Source organism: Triticum urartu, unplaced genomic scaffold (assembly GCF_003073215.2).
Source record: "Triticum urartu cultivar G1812 unplaced genomic scaffold, Tu2.1 TuUngrouped_contig_6719, whole genome shotgun sequence".
In the NCBI taxonomy this organism is placed as follows: Eukaryota; Viridiplantae; Streptophyta; class Magnoliopsida; order Poales; family Poaceae; genus Triticum; species Triticum urartu.
Window position 1 is genome coordinate 1 of NW_024117503.1, and position 14,680 is coordinate 14,680.

General features: G+C 45.4%; 1 protein-coding gene across 1 annotated transcript; it reads right to left on the reverse strand.

Moving 5' to 3' along the window:
- Positions 1 to 1,708: 1,708 nt before the first annotated feature.
- LOC125531012 lies at positions 1,709 to 10,013 on the reverse strand. The gene is made up of 3 exons (XM_048695413.1): positions 9,628 to 10,013; positions 9,120 to 9,360; positions 1,709 to 2,214 (listed from the first exon to the last, which is right to left on the reverse strand). The coding sequence occupies exons 1-2, from the start codon at positions 9,922 to 9,924 to the stop codon at positions 9,145 to 9,147; spliced, it is 513 nt and encodes a 170-aa protein (XP_048551370.1). The 5' UTR covers positions 9,925 to 10,013; the 3' UTR covers positions 1,709 to 2,214; positions 9,120 to 9,144.
- Positions 10,014 to 14,680: the final 4,667 nt, after the last annotated feature.

The following is a 14,680-nucleotide window of genomic DNA, read 5'->3' on the forward strand; positions in this document are numbered from 1 at the left end:
TGCGCGGCGGCCATCGGGGTGGGAAGCCCTAGCTAGCTCCTCGAAGCTTGGACGGGGGCGGAATGCCGGAGTGGTTGGGGTTGGCGCAGCTAGGGGACTGGGGTTTGTGGGAAATGGCCAAATGGGGATTGGCGAGGAACAGGGGAGGGGGTTTTGCGGCGAGCTGTCCCGCTTCCGGGTTTCTGTTCTAACCCATTTCACCTAGTGGATTCGGGTTCCAAACGGGTATGCTGAAATGGTGAGCGCCCGATCCTTTTTTTGTTGTTGCCCGATTGTATCCTGCCCAGCTCATAATTAACCCCCCCCTCTCTCTCTCTCTCTCTCTCTCTCTCTTATACTTCAAAGCAAACTTATACATGAACAATAGGCAAGTATTAACACTTGTACACTTTAAACACACATAAAGCACTGAAAGTAGTGCTAAAATAAGCCGAAGCAGATTAGGAGCACTCGGTGCTCCACACTCATATATTCAAAAATAATTTAATAATTCAAAAAAAAGTCAAAAAATCCTGGAGATATTTTTTAACCAAATATGACTAGGTATTGTACTCATATAAAAAGTTTGGCCAAGGAATGATTCCCATTGACTTCAGGAAAAACAAATTTATGACGACAATATAACATGAATAGTACTTGTATCTAGCATTTTTTGGGAAATCTTTGACCCCGGATTCCCTATTTAATCTTTTTATACGAGTGCAATACTTGGTCATGTTTGATTCCATAAAAAGTTTCAGGATTTTTTGAATTACTAAATTATTTTTGAATATAGGAGGGCGTAGCACCCAAGAGCTCCTATGCTTTTTCGTAAAATAAGCCAGATATATTAGTAAGACTATTAGTGATGAGCTTACGTTTTGTCTCGTCAGCAGAGATAGCATTCACGCTTTGCTAATTAATACTTCAAACTTTACACATAAAGTGTTTATCCATATTCTTTTAAAGGCTCGAAAAAATACTTATCCTACAGTGTCTTCTATTAGTAATACCATATCTTATACCGTATCCTTTCAGTCGGAGTTGGGTTTGGATCGCATTGTGTTTGAATGTCACAATTATCTTACAGCACCCTATTAAAATGGATTCGGAAACGATTTCAGTCAGAATTTATCCTAACCACTTTAACAGAAATGATTGTATTTGTTGCATATCGGTCTGTAGTGTTGAAAATTAGATGATAAAACTTTGTCTCTAGCAAGAAAAGGGTTTTCCAAGTTAACGACGCCAATTTTTCTTAGATGGGTGAAATTATTATGATGCCACAGAAACTGTTGTGCAAAAAAAATGATAACTATGGTTGATTTTACTGCTAGTTGGAAAACTAGATTTGGAGGGCGCCCTACAATCTTTTTGGTCTAATCTACCTACCCTCTTGGTGGGATAACGCTATTTCAAGAAATAAATTCACATCAGTGTTACAGCTCAACGTAATTTATACAAAAAAAAAGTGTTATGAACAATCGATCGTGCATATTGGCTAACTGCATTCATGTGTTGCCATCGTATGGAAAAATGAAAAACCCTAGAAGAACCACATAACAATGCCTATAGGCCATGTTTGAGCACCATCCACACTAGGCCATGTTAAGTACTTCTAGGCTCTAATTTGAGTGCATTCTTTCGATGCAAACAATCCAAAGAATACTGCTTGCCAACATGAATCAAAGGCAACATAAAAAAAATACTTACACAGGTAAACCCTTCAATTTAGATTCATGATCACCATCGCTTAAGATATGAGCTCCGCCTACGAAATATCCAAGACAAAAGAAAATGAACATACTCATACTCCACAAATCTGTAGATCGGTAACATCAGTGATCACTACAAACATAATATTCTACAGTAACTGCCACAGGGTGCTCTTGCGAAGAAATGGTAGTCATCGAACATAACAATACCAACATGGCAAATTCTATATGCCTACAAAAGCATTGTCCTCTTGGAGGGTGGTATACCCCTCACCGTCTGGTCATGTATTCCAGGCTTCCCAGCAGCAAGCCAGCAAGTAAACACTTCAACGTCACAATGTCAAATGAGAGCTCCTAGCACATGGAGTACTCAATACTAGTAGTGGATCAATCTACAGTCGTGAATACATGCAACTAACTAAATAAAATCCAGTACTTATCCGTGGCCATAAACTTTCAGCAAAAAGTCGGCTCTTGTATTTGTCTTGTCCATCTTAACACCATCCATTCAGGGTTATGGCTGCCAATAAAAAAACAAAATTCAATTAGATTAGCAGCATATACAAGTACTTGAATGAGGATATGGAGCTATTTCTCAATATTAAGCAACCAAAAAATATGAACATTGATATATGTAGAGTAGTATTATGCCAATATGTTAAGGGTCGCTACCATGCCACTGCAACTACTAGACCAGCGAGAGGGATTTTGAAGATGAAGAGTAGAGTGGGAAGGGCTGTGTGGAACCTCAGACCTGATGGAGAATACAACGATTGAAACTCAACATATATAGAGCGTAATTCTTCTTGCTCCGTATAACAGCCTAATTTGGAAAGGCTGGGGGCCTCAAAGGTGCAAATTCAATGTACATGGTAGCTAGCTCAAAATGACTCTGAATTTCAGCACAATCGATGGCAAAAGATGGCCTAATCAGTAATTATCCAATATACGGAGACCATCTTGAGATCGCTAACCCCATATATTCACATGCATTAGACTATGAAGACTGGTGGGCAGAACAAAGCATGACAATCCACACTCCACAGGGCACAAAAGAATGCTATAAACAATGGAACTACTGGCATTTGTCATTATGGAATCAACTCCCCGACAGTGGTATTCTTCAGTTTTATTGCAGAAGACACACCAATATAATGGACGCAGTTGTTCTAGTCTCGAGCACACGTGATCGCGTTATCTGGGCTGCTCGTTCGATCTTTGGGATTCGGTGCATTAAATTCCTGTGCCCTGTTGGAATTCGCCCATAAATAGGTAAAACCCGAAATACAGGAGAGACATATGGGCTACATGGGCCAGGACATGTGACAGGAAGAAGTCACCGTGAGGCGCGGGATACTCGAGTCGTGGCTCGGGACGTCAATTCCGTTGTGATCCGTGGATCAGAAAACATGATTTACATCATCTGGCTCTGCTTAGTACTCCCTCCGTCCCAAAATAACTGTCTGGACTTTATACTAACTTTAGTACAAAGTTGTACCAGAGTTAAGACACTTATTTTGAGACGGAGGGAGTCGTAAATGCTGTAGGGAGGTCTGGTTGCACTTGTCTTCCACCTCGAGCTAATAGGTTTTCTCCATTCTCTGCGATCTGCTGCGCGGCGGAGTTGTTGCTCGAGAAATACTCAAACGGCACAAGGAAATGGAGTTCTTGTCACAGCCGATTAAGAGGTGCTGATTTAGGCATGTGAAAATCCATTGATTTACGGAGCCGTTTCTATCCAATCTTTCGCATCATACAAGATTTGGTGGAGCATGACCACGGGGGTGGAGGTCAATGACAACGACATTGCCATGGAGCCACCACACTACCCTGTGGTGCAGCCAACCGGAGATCTCCTAACGCCCATGGATGCAGTGAGTGCGGATGGCCAGATCTGTACCACAGAGGTGACTGCCCAAGGAACAGAGCAGCCACAAGGATCTGAGTATTCTCTTAATCAGATTGACCCAAAAACTCCAGCGTTGATGCAAAGGTATGAGCTGTATTAGCATGTTGCTGACTGCGCTGAAGGGGGGTTTGTATATGGCACTTGTAATTATCATGGTTGTGCTGTGAAATTTTCAGTATGGTTAGCGTTACAGTGGTAGTATTGCAGTGTTCTAGTGCTGGATTTCAGATTCACAGATATATTGCAACCATTGGCAGCTGGTGTACCTATATTTCAGATTCAGAGATACTCCCTCCGTCCCTAAATGTAAGTCTTTGTAGAGATTTCATTATGGACTACATACGGAGCAAAATGAGTGAATCTACACTTTAAAATACATCTATATACATCCGTATGTGGTTCATAGTGGAATCTCTACAAAGACTTGTATTTAAGAACGGAGGGAGTATATATTACTGGGGAAGTGTTACGCCCTGAATGTTAAGTTACATGTCCTGCAAATGGAATTGTTTTTGGTAGCTATTGTAGTATGAAATAATGGTATAACCTATGCCACAAGACAAAAGCAGTGTTGAATGTCAATTGGAAAAAAATTGCAGCAAAAAAAGGAACGAATATGGGACAAAATTTAGTTGTGTCGGGAATGATTTGTGTGCTCCGGTACCATGGTAGAGAGATAGTTTGTAATCGGTTAAACGATGTGATCACTAGATTCTAGGTAGTATGCTAGTTTGAGAATTTTCTCATGAGTGCTCTTCAATGCAGGGTGAGGATCGGGGCTGCTGCACCAGGGAGGACACCGTGTCCTGGCCGCATCAATGCATTAGAGAAAGCAATCTATGGTTTTGCAGAGAGCCCAGGCAAGAATGTGATAGAGCCCACATTAGGGATAAGTTTTGATTCCGTGGACCGTGGCTCATGACATCTGTTGCTTTCCTGATCCATGGATCAGCAAACACACTTTCCGCTCAATGGGGGGCGGAGATGGAGTAAATGGGAGAATGGTTGGTAGGTGCTAAAAAAACAAAGGGATGATGGTTGGTAGTTCAGATCGTATCCTACCTTCGGGGCTGCATTTTTTGAGTACCAATTGCAGGCGCGTTGTGGATTAGGTTCAGGCGGCAGGCAAAGAGGCACGTTAACACCAAAGGTGAACATGCAGTTCCTGATGCAGCCGATTCAAAGGTTACTCGCTTAATCTTTTGGGGTATGCTGTATATTTGGTTGTGCTTAGTGGCGGAGCCACAGGGGGGGCGAGCGGGGGCCAGACCCCCCCTATCGATCGGCCCCCCTCAACGATACTCAACGGGGACTAGCGATGGACCAGGAGAATTAGTTGGCTAGCTTGACGCCTGTTGATAATTGATATCTGGCCATTAGCCTTTTTTAGTCTAATATCTAGCCATTAGCAAACACGTAGGCCTGCCAAGCCCAAAATTGATAGCCCACAGCCCACGTGCCAGAATTGGGCCGATCTGCTGGTCTGCATGCCCTGAGTATTTCTTGTCGATTGGACACAATACATCGCTTTGCCATCTGTTGGCTCGACTCCATCCTCGATCGTTTCTGCCGCCGCCACCGTCGCAGAGCTAGGGCTTAATCGAGTGCAGATCATCAACATCACTGGTGAACTGACTGATGAAGCTGCAGATTCCGCCGCCGGTTTGAGTCTACCACAAGCTGATCTAATTGGAAAACATCTCCACCTCTCGGCTCTCACAGACGGCTTGTGGGTCTATCTAATCTCATCCTAAGGTATGCTACATAGATGTATTATTTTACAATTACTACAACTGGTTAGAATCAATTACAAATGATACGCCTGTTTTTGTACTGACTAGAAGTCTATAATTGCATAAAGCATGAAGAGGAAGAGACCAACAATAACTAACAATTGAAGCCATTTGTTTTAAGCACCCACTCTACTGATAAGAATGCGGAGCGACATGTATATGTTGACGTTTGATGGTTTCATGTGCCTGTTGTGCGTAGATAACCTCATATACATCTAAGCCATTAAAATATGTAGCGATTTCAATGTAATTGCAAAACAAATATTGTCATTGTTTGTTTGATATCGACGCTATATTTAAGAAATTTTATACTTTGGTGCTTCATTTCTTACAAGTGCATTTTCCTCTTCGCCCCCCCTATGATCAAATCCTGGCTCCGCCCCTGGTTGTGCTTATCGGTATATTATCAATCCACCACTAACTCGTATGGTTGTGCAGGGTGACGGTGCTGGAGGAGGTGAACGGCAGGGAAATTCTGAAGGAGCCGCTGCATTATCTAGGTGTTGCTATGGTGCGCATCCATCAACCGCTGCGAACGCCGGCATTAAACGTCAAGGGTCAGATATATGCGCCGGGCGCCAGGATGAGTGTTGGAAGGCAAGAATCCCCACAAGCGTCCGAGCAATCGATAGACGAGATGAACCTACAGCTCCTTGGTGGACACGAAGGTATGCTGATTGACAGGATCGAATTGCAGAAGTGGAGACGTTGTTAACCTGAATGAGCTAGATGTTCCTATCTTATTTGCAGGGACTGGTGGTAATAACGATGAGGCCAATGGTGATACACATTCAGCTAATGAGTCCGACAAATAGATTAGCAAGGCTGTTGCCATCAGCTAAGAGGATGGCAACAACAAGCAGGGATAGGGCACCGTATAAAGGTTTAAGTAAACGTATCAGGTTCTGCAAAATATGACAATGGCAATTCCACAGGAGGACAACCTGCCCGGACCGAGGTGATGTGCCGGAACAGCCTCGCAAGACGGCTCGCTGCAGGAACTGCAGCATGGAGGGTCATCTAAGGAACAATTGCACAACAGCTGCAGAACTTAGACTGCATGATGGTTCTTAAACATTGTAGATGAGATTGAACAGGTCCGAATGAGTTTGCCAGACAAACTGTTGCGCATCTGTATGTGCTGATTAAAATATTGTCTCTGTGATCATGTCTGCAGAACTATGATGTACTTGTTATTTAGTGAACCCATGTTTAAGGCCATGTGTCCACTGTGAGGGAATATACATTTTCTGAATGATAGTATCAATAACTGTGCTCCAGATCGAACTATAATTGTAGAAAAATGATTTTGCAGATTCTTTGAGCAAGTTGTTGTTGTTATAAACAAATTTGTTGATCTATCCGTCCATACTATGAGTTGTTCCTTTGTCTGGAATTCCGTAAATGTGAAATTTTGCACTGCAATTGCTTGCTGTATGGTGCAAAATATTTCATGCTGTTGGCACTGAAAGCAAGCTTGTTGACAAATGTAGCCATTTGCCAGGTTCTGTGCTAACAGGTCCAATACAACGCAAGTTTGGAATTTGGACAACAAAGGCGGGAGCCTTCAGCGAGGTGTGTGCACAAGAAGGTGGTTCAGAGGCCGCACTGAAGGCATAGTTTGTAGCAGTCATCTACACAACAGATTGTAGTGGGGGCAAGATCAAAGTACAGAGGAAGGAGAGCTTCAGTGCATGTGCATGGCTCCTTTGGAGTTCTCTGATGCCTCTTCTTCGATTACGGGGTCTGAGTGATACTCAGTTGTTGATGGTGGATTAACATATGTAAGTTAAACTTAAACAAGTTGATAGTATTAGCTTTGTGCGCATGTACTGGTTTTCTATTTCCATAACTGAAGATGTCATGACGGTGTAGCATGGGGTTGCGTCCGACTCTTCGGTGAATCAAGCTACAGGATCCGATTCGTTGGAGTGGAAGGGGGCTGCGAAGTTTGATCAATGACGAAGATGAACACCTTATAGAAAGAGATAAGACAAGAATGGGAAAAGTAAGCAGACCTAGCTGTGCGGGTGTCATAAATGGGACCCCGCGGACGGGCGTCGTTGGGAACAGAATAATTATGCAGACGGCTCATATCGTCAAAGCATGTCAGAGATGGGAGTCTAGTCGACAAACAGCATCACTACTGGTGATTGCCAGATGTGGGCCATGGGCCCAGGAAAATGAAGATATACAATAGCTATACATGGGAAGATGGGCCTATACGTCTTGGGCTGTCAATCTCAAGGCGAAAGGACGGGAGCGATACCGTGCACAGAAGAGCACTTTTGCAATATAATTCACAAATAATCATATAAACTATCAAAAATATTTGCTACAGATTGCACTTGTGAAACAAGTTACTTTGAGGAAAAACAAAGAGACAAAAATCTTACTAGAACATCAACATGTGTGAATGCACTAAAATGCCATGGCACAACACCACATGCAAGTATATACTAGCTGCGAATTAAATGAAGCTCTGTTCTATAATAATACCAACATAGTTTACTGGAATAATCCAATTAAATTTCTATTTGCTATCTTGACTAAAATAAGACACTAAATTTATATGAAACAGATAAACAGGCAAATAAATAACAAGATAATGCAATTAAATAAGAGATACCCCACAACCCAGCCCTTTGAAATTTGAGGCCTGCCACTTATGGTGGGTTGCGGTGGGTTTTGAACAATGTTTTCGAGTTGATGAGTCGACGGGTCGCTCGGGGAGGGCGACTTTAGACTAGTCGTGACTAGTCTAGACTCACGGTCGACGAGTCGACATGGCGACGAGTCAACACGAGTTAAGCAGCAGGCAGTCAGGAGAGGAGCACAAGTGCACAGCAGCAGCAGCAACCAGGGGAGGAGGGGAGGAGCACACCACCAGCAGCAGTAACCAGGGCCAACTGAGAGATGGGCCACTAGTTATGCACTTCCCTGTGGCCCAAAAGCCCATCTAGTAGCTATATACTCCTCCTGTGACCTAATCCATCATCCACACTCCCTCCTCCCTCACCACAGCCGCCACACATTCTGCTGCCACTCTCTTGCCACCAGTCCACCACTCCTCCCAGCGATGGATCTCTCAACTCCCCCGCAGCAGCTCTCTTGCCACCGCTCCTCCTCCCAGCTTGCTCCTCTTGCCGCTTCAGCTTCAGCAGCAGCAGCAGCGAGGCAGCACAACAGCATCATCAGCAGCACGGCGGGGGGAGAGGACTCCAGATGACTCATCCCAGGAGTCGAGTCGAGAGGCTGAGTCGGCCCTGGAACTGCGACTCGTCGACTAGTCGAGCGACTCGAAATCCATGGTTTTGAATGATAAATTCAAAGCTTCCCGGTCATAATAATCATGGCAACGACTGAGCATGGACAATGCATACTAGGTTTCCGCTGATGATCTCTCCGTGTGGATCTGATTGGTAAATGGCAACTTGTTTTACAAAAGAGATCAGTGTTAAATGCAAATACTTTTAGGAAAGCTAACAACTATCAACAGGCCGAGTAACCAAACTTTCTTGTAGATCTAACTGGGATGTACAACAAAATGATTTGGTATAAAGTTATCAACACCAAAAGTGTTACTCGGTTACATGTATAAATAATCGCGACACAAATAAAAAACTCACAAGTTATCAGGATTCATGAAACTAGAAACAGCATGCTCATAAAAACATATAACGTGGCACCAATAGGTGGACAGAGAAGAGGGCAGGTATATACCTCAACAACAGAACCACACAATCCTCTACTTCATCTTCATCCTCCATTGCCTCAGTATCATAGTGGGTAAGGTGACGAAACAACATGTTGCCATACCACCCATTAACCCCACATCCCTCACTATTGAACCAATCCGTTCCCTCTGACATCCTTCCACACCCAACAGACCCACCACCTTATCATAATCAATTGCGAGCAGCATGAAGGCGGCCGAAATGAGGGCTCCAATCATGGCAGGGTCCTTGAACATCGACAAAAAAGAAATATCAGTACGAGATCATATTATATGCTCTGAAGATAGACAGGCGCAGAGGCATTTACATATATACGGTAGCCGCTTTTGAATTCAGGAAAACAATGGGTCTCAATTCCTAATTTGGAATTGGCAACTTAATTTAGACACACACACATGTAAAATCGGTCGGTTATTTATTTATTTTCGAAGCAAATCGGGTCATACATAGTTACATACATATTCGAAGGCGCAAGGGGAGTTCTTCCGCGGTACCTTGTTGGCGTCGGTGGTGTCGTACGGGGAGCCCAAGGAGCGCGGGGAGCGCGCGCCGACGAGGAACGTGGAAACGGGGGTGAGACACAGAACGATGTAGGCGCAGACCCAGGACGCAGACCAGAGCGTGGGGGGAACCTCGAGCTTACCCAGGGCAAGACGCGCAATGACCAAGGTGAGGTACACCGCACAGAGGACCCAGAGCAGCCCGCAATGCAGGAAGATGAGCGCGTCGAACCTGGCGAGGAACAAACGCCTGTGCGCCGACGCCGGCATCTCCGGCTCGCCGACGGTCATGGGGGCGGAACCCTAGGCGGCAGGCGGCGGTGGGTAGGTTTGGTTTAGCAGGAGTGAGGAAGAAGACGGGGATCGCTTTGGGGGTTTCAGCAAGCTGGCCAAACGGGCCGGGCCAGCCAGGCCAGCCCGCGAGCACGCCGGCACGACACGGGCTAAACGGGCCGTGCCCGGCACGCATATATATATATATATTCCGAAAAAATATATAATACAGCCTAATAGGCCTAAAAATCAGCAAAAATGTGCAGCCCAGCATGCCGGCCCGTTTCTTAACTAGGTTGTGCCTGGGCTTGAAGGTGCAGCACGTGGGCTGGCACGACATGGCCCGCTTAGTAAACATGCCCTCGCAGTGGCGGAGCTAGCGAATTGCTAAAGCCCGGGCACAATGTAAGCTAAAGAATATTTTGGTCTTTCGAAAATCACAAGTATCACATATCTGATCTATCAAAATATGCCCAATTCTGAAATTTGAACAAACATAATTTGAATCGACACAATCAATGTTAAATTGCATAATTTTTCGTAAAACTACAGAGAATGACTCACCTAATTATCGTGTGCCGCGGTAGCCCTCTTTGACAGTTTGGTGCTAGCTGCCTCTTGATCGCGGCTTTGTTTTGGTCGAACACTTGGCAGTGCTGCTGGCACGGCTACTGCGGACGGCAAAGAGCCACCGTCCACCGGAGACGGAATGAAATTTTCACAGGAGGAGCCGCCGCCTTGGCGCTTGCACTTTTGATTATACGTGATCTGCCCAACAGAGTAGTGGCCCCGCCGCGCGCCAACACTCTTGCAGCTCACCGTGCCCTCCGGCAGTCTGCCCTCCACCAGTGGCCAGATCGTCTTCGAGAATGGAGTAACGAGCTAGGGTTTGGGCGTGCCGCGCGAGCGCCCGTTCCCATCTCCCCGAGTTCCTCGTCTCTACTCGACAGGCAACAAATCGATTGATTCCTCTCCTGATTTTCTCGAGTTGGTTGTGGCCAACATTACGAACGGGTGCATGACCTCCTGGTTGTTCTAAGAAAGGCCCAATAGACAAGAAAATGACCACGTTGGCCCAGTTATACAGCGGTTTCCAGTTTGCAGCATATTTTCACGAGTTTTCAGCCTATATGAGCAACTTTTGCGATTCTTGTGGCTTCGGAAGCTCTCGGAAGTTCGGGAAATTGGCGGCGTCGAGCCCGGGCACGTGCCCAGGGTGCCCGTACGGTAAAATCGCCCCTGTGCCCTCGTGGGTCGTGTCGTGCGTGGCACGATTAGCATAGGTCATAGCTAGCCAAAAAGGCGGCCCGGCCTAGCCGATTATAATCGTGCCTGGCCCGGCCTGGCCCGCCTAGGCACGATTATTATGCGGGTCGTGTCGTGCCAGCCCGCGTGTTGCAGCCTGCAGCTTAGGCATGGGGCGACTGCTAATCGGGCCGGCCCACCGGCACGCCAGGCACGCTAGTTTGACTGCTATTTGGCGTACTGGGTGTTTTTTAGCCTATTTTTACATGTTGAGCCATATAGAGATGTATAAAAATAAAATAAAAAAGATAATCGGGCCGTGCCATGCCAGCCCGCGTGCTTAGCCTAGCAGCCAAAGCACGGCCCAGTGCGTGCTCGCGTGCCGGTCCCGGTCCGTTTAGCCCGTGTCATGCCTGGCCCATGGCGGTACGTGTCGGCGTGCTCGCGGGCCGGCCTGGTTGGCCCGACCCGTTTGGCCAGCTATAGCATAGGTCGGGTCGTGCCATGCCAGGCCGGCCCGTTTGGCCAGGTTTGGTTGATTGGGTCCCAAATGGGTCATTACGGTGTGAGTGTGATTGTGGCCCAGGTCAGCTTGATTTATTGGAAAACTCTTGAAAACACTCGAGTGATCTTTTCTCCCCGTTACGCGCCTCCTTGCACGCCACGTGCCCCTCCCCTCCCCCCCCAACACAACAAACTGCTTCCTCAATCTTATCCTCTTACGAAGCTCTCTCCACATATTTCTTTCTTCCCCCCTTTCATCTCATCACGCGTACCTAGAGGATAGGCTCACATGAGAGGGGCGTCGCATGATGATCCTCTGCCTAAAAACACTGATGTTGCAATCAGAGGGGCGACACAACCATTGCAACAAGGCAAATGTTGCAAGAGATGGCGACTCCAACCATCACGGCTGCAAGGTTCCCATGCGCCACCGTCGCGTGTGTTGCAATCTGAGGCCTACCACTTACAGTGGATTTCATTGAAAGTGCTACCAAATAACAATAATCACGGGAAATGAGAGAACATGAACAACACATACTAGGTTTTCGCTGGTGATCTATCAGTAGGCATCTGATTGGTCAACTGACGATTTGAACCAAGGGAGATCAGTACTGAATGTAAATATCTAACATCTATCAACAACTTAGAAAAAAAAATCTCTTTTATAGGACTAAATGGGATGCATGACAGGATGATTCGATATAAAGTTACAAACGCCTTAAGTGTTGCTTAGTTACATTTATAAATGATTGCAACACAGGAATGTATAGTTATCAGGATTCATGAAACTGGAAACCTCATGCTTATAAGAAAGGTGCGTGCAGATAGTTTAGAAGAAGCAAACATATTTTGTTTTAATCTCACTATCTGCACAGATAGAAACAATGCAACATAAAATTATTTTTGCCCCTCTCTAATAATGTCGATGATCATTTCACAATAAAGGCATACATTAGAATTGCAGCAGTTGGCCACTCAGCATGAATGAAGGTTGAGGCTAACCCCAATGTTTGTCATAAATGCAAATATGCAGCTACCAGAGGGAATAGGAAAACACTCATTGCTTTAACATATAACAGTACTCATGTTAACAAACAACAACCAAGAATCAGCTATGAGAAATGATTGAAAATTCACAACATTGGGGAACACTGGATTCATGTTATTAGGAGTCTAATAATGCACACAAAATATACATATTAGCTGAAAAAATATGGCTCCGAGGTATAGGGAAAGGTGTATACCTTGACAGTCTGCGACATGAGTCATGTTTTCCTTTGACATATGGTCCTCCCTACAAAGCAAGATACCGAAGTCAAATATCCCCAAGTCCACAATCACATAACTAATAATTTACGGGACGACAAGGATATAGCGGATCTGCTAGAGTTGCTCTAAATACTTAAAGTAAAATTGCACAAAAACAGTACGGGAGTATTAATACTTGTACACATTAAGCATACGTAAAGCACTAGAAAGTACTAAAATAATCCAAATAAATTAGCAACAAACTTAGCGATAATCCACCTCTAAGCTCGGGCTCAGATGAGCCCGGTGAACAATAACACCGTAAAAAACAGAGAATATCCAGGAAAAAATTGCAAGCAAGATGTGCATGTGCGTGACGTTCGTGCAAAAATTAATGAAGTTTTGACATTATAGGAGCGCAGGGCAAAAAAGACAAAATTGGGGATGAACGGTGATGTTTTCAAATGTTTCTCACAGACCTGAATTTTGCTTTTTTCGCCACGAGCTCCTCGAATGTCCAAGCTGTTGGGGAACGCAGTAATTTTAGAAAATTTCCTACGATCACGCAAGATCTATCTAGGAGAAGCATAGCAACGAGCGGGGAGAGTGTGTCCACGTACCCTCATAGACCGAAAGTGGAAGCGTTAAGTAATGCGGTTGATGAAGTCGAAGGTCTTCGTGATCCAACCGATCAAGTACCAAACGCTCTGTGATCTGCACACGTTCAGCTCGGTGACGTCCCTCGAACTCTTGATCCAGTTGAGGCCGAGAGAGAGTTCCGTTAGCACGACGGCGTGGTGACGGTGGTGATGAAGTTACCGGCGCGGGGCTTCGCCTAAGCACTATGATGATATGACCGAGGTGTGTAACTGTGGAGGGGGCACCGCACACGGCTAAAATATCAACTTGTGTGTCTATGGGGTGCCACCTGGCCACGTATATAAAGGAGGAGGGAAGAGGAGGCCGGCCTAGGAGGGGCGCGCCCATAAGGGGAGTCCCACTAGGATTCCCAATCCTAGTTGGAGTCCCCTTCCTTTTCCAAGAGGGGGAGAGGGAAGGAGTAGGAGAGGGAGAAGGAAAGAGAGGGGGGCGCCTCCCCCTCCCTACTCCAATTCGGACTTGCCATGGGGGGGGGCACCCCTTGAGGCCCTTCTCTCCTTTCTCGTATGGCCCATTAAGGCCCACTACTTGCCCCGGCGAATTCCCGTAACTCTCCGGTACTCCGAAATATACCCGAATCACTCGGAACCTTTCCGATGTTCGAATATAGCCTTCCAATATATCGATCTTTACGCCTCGACCATTTCAAGACTCCTCGTCATGTCCGTGATCTCATCCGGGACTCCGAACAACCTTCGGTACATCAAATCACATAACTCATAATACAAATCGTCATTGAACGTTAAGCGTGTGGACCCTACGGGTTCGAGAACTATGTAGACATGGCCGAGACACATCTTCGGTCAATAACCAATAGCGGAACCTGGATGCTCATATTGGCTTCTACATATTCTACGAAGATCTTTATCGGTTCATCTTGCCCATGAGGCATGGTTCGCAAGCATCAAGTGATTCATAATCAAGTGATTCCAAAAATTCATCAGCATGGAGTTTCTTCATGCGCTTTACACCAATATGACCTAAACGGCAGTGCCACATATAAGTTGTTGGAAATATGCCCTAGAGGCAATAATAAATTAGTTATTATTATATTATATTTCATTGTTCATGATAATCGTTTATTATCCATGCTAGAATTGTATTGATAGGAAACTCA

Excerpts from the sequence above, each read along its gene's own strand:
- LOC125531012 (XM_048695413.1), bottom strand. The coding sequence starts at position 9,924 with ATGACCGTCGGCGAGCCGGAGATGCCGGCGTCGGCGCACAGGCGTTTG. Across the intron at positions 9,361-9,627 it reads ACACCACCGACGCCAACAAG|GACCCTGCCATGATTGGAGC; the intron begins GTACCGCGGAAG and ends TCGATGTTCAAG.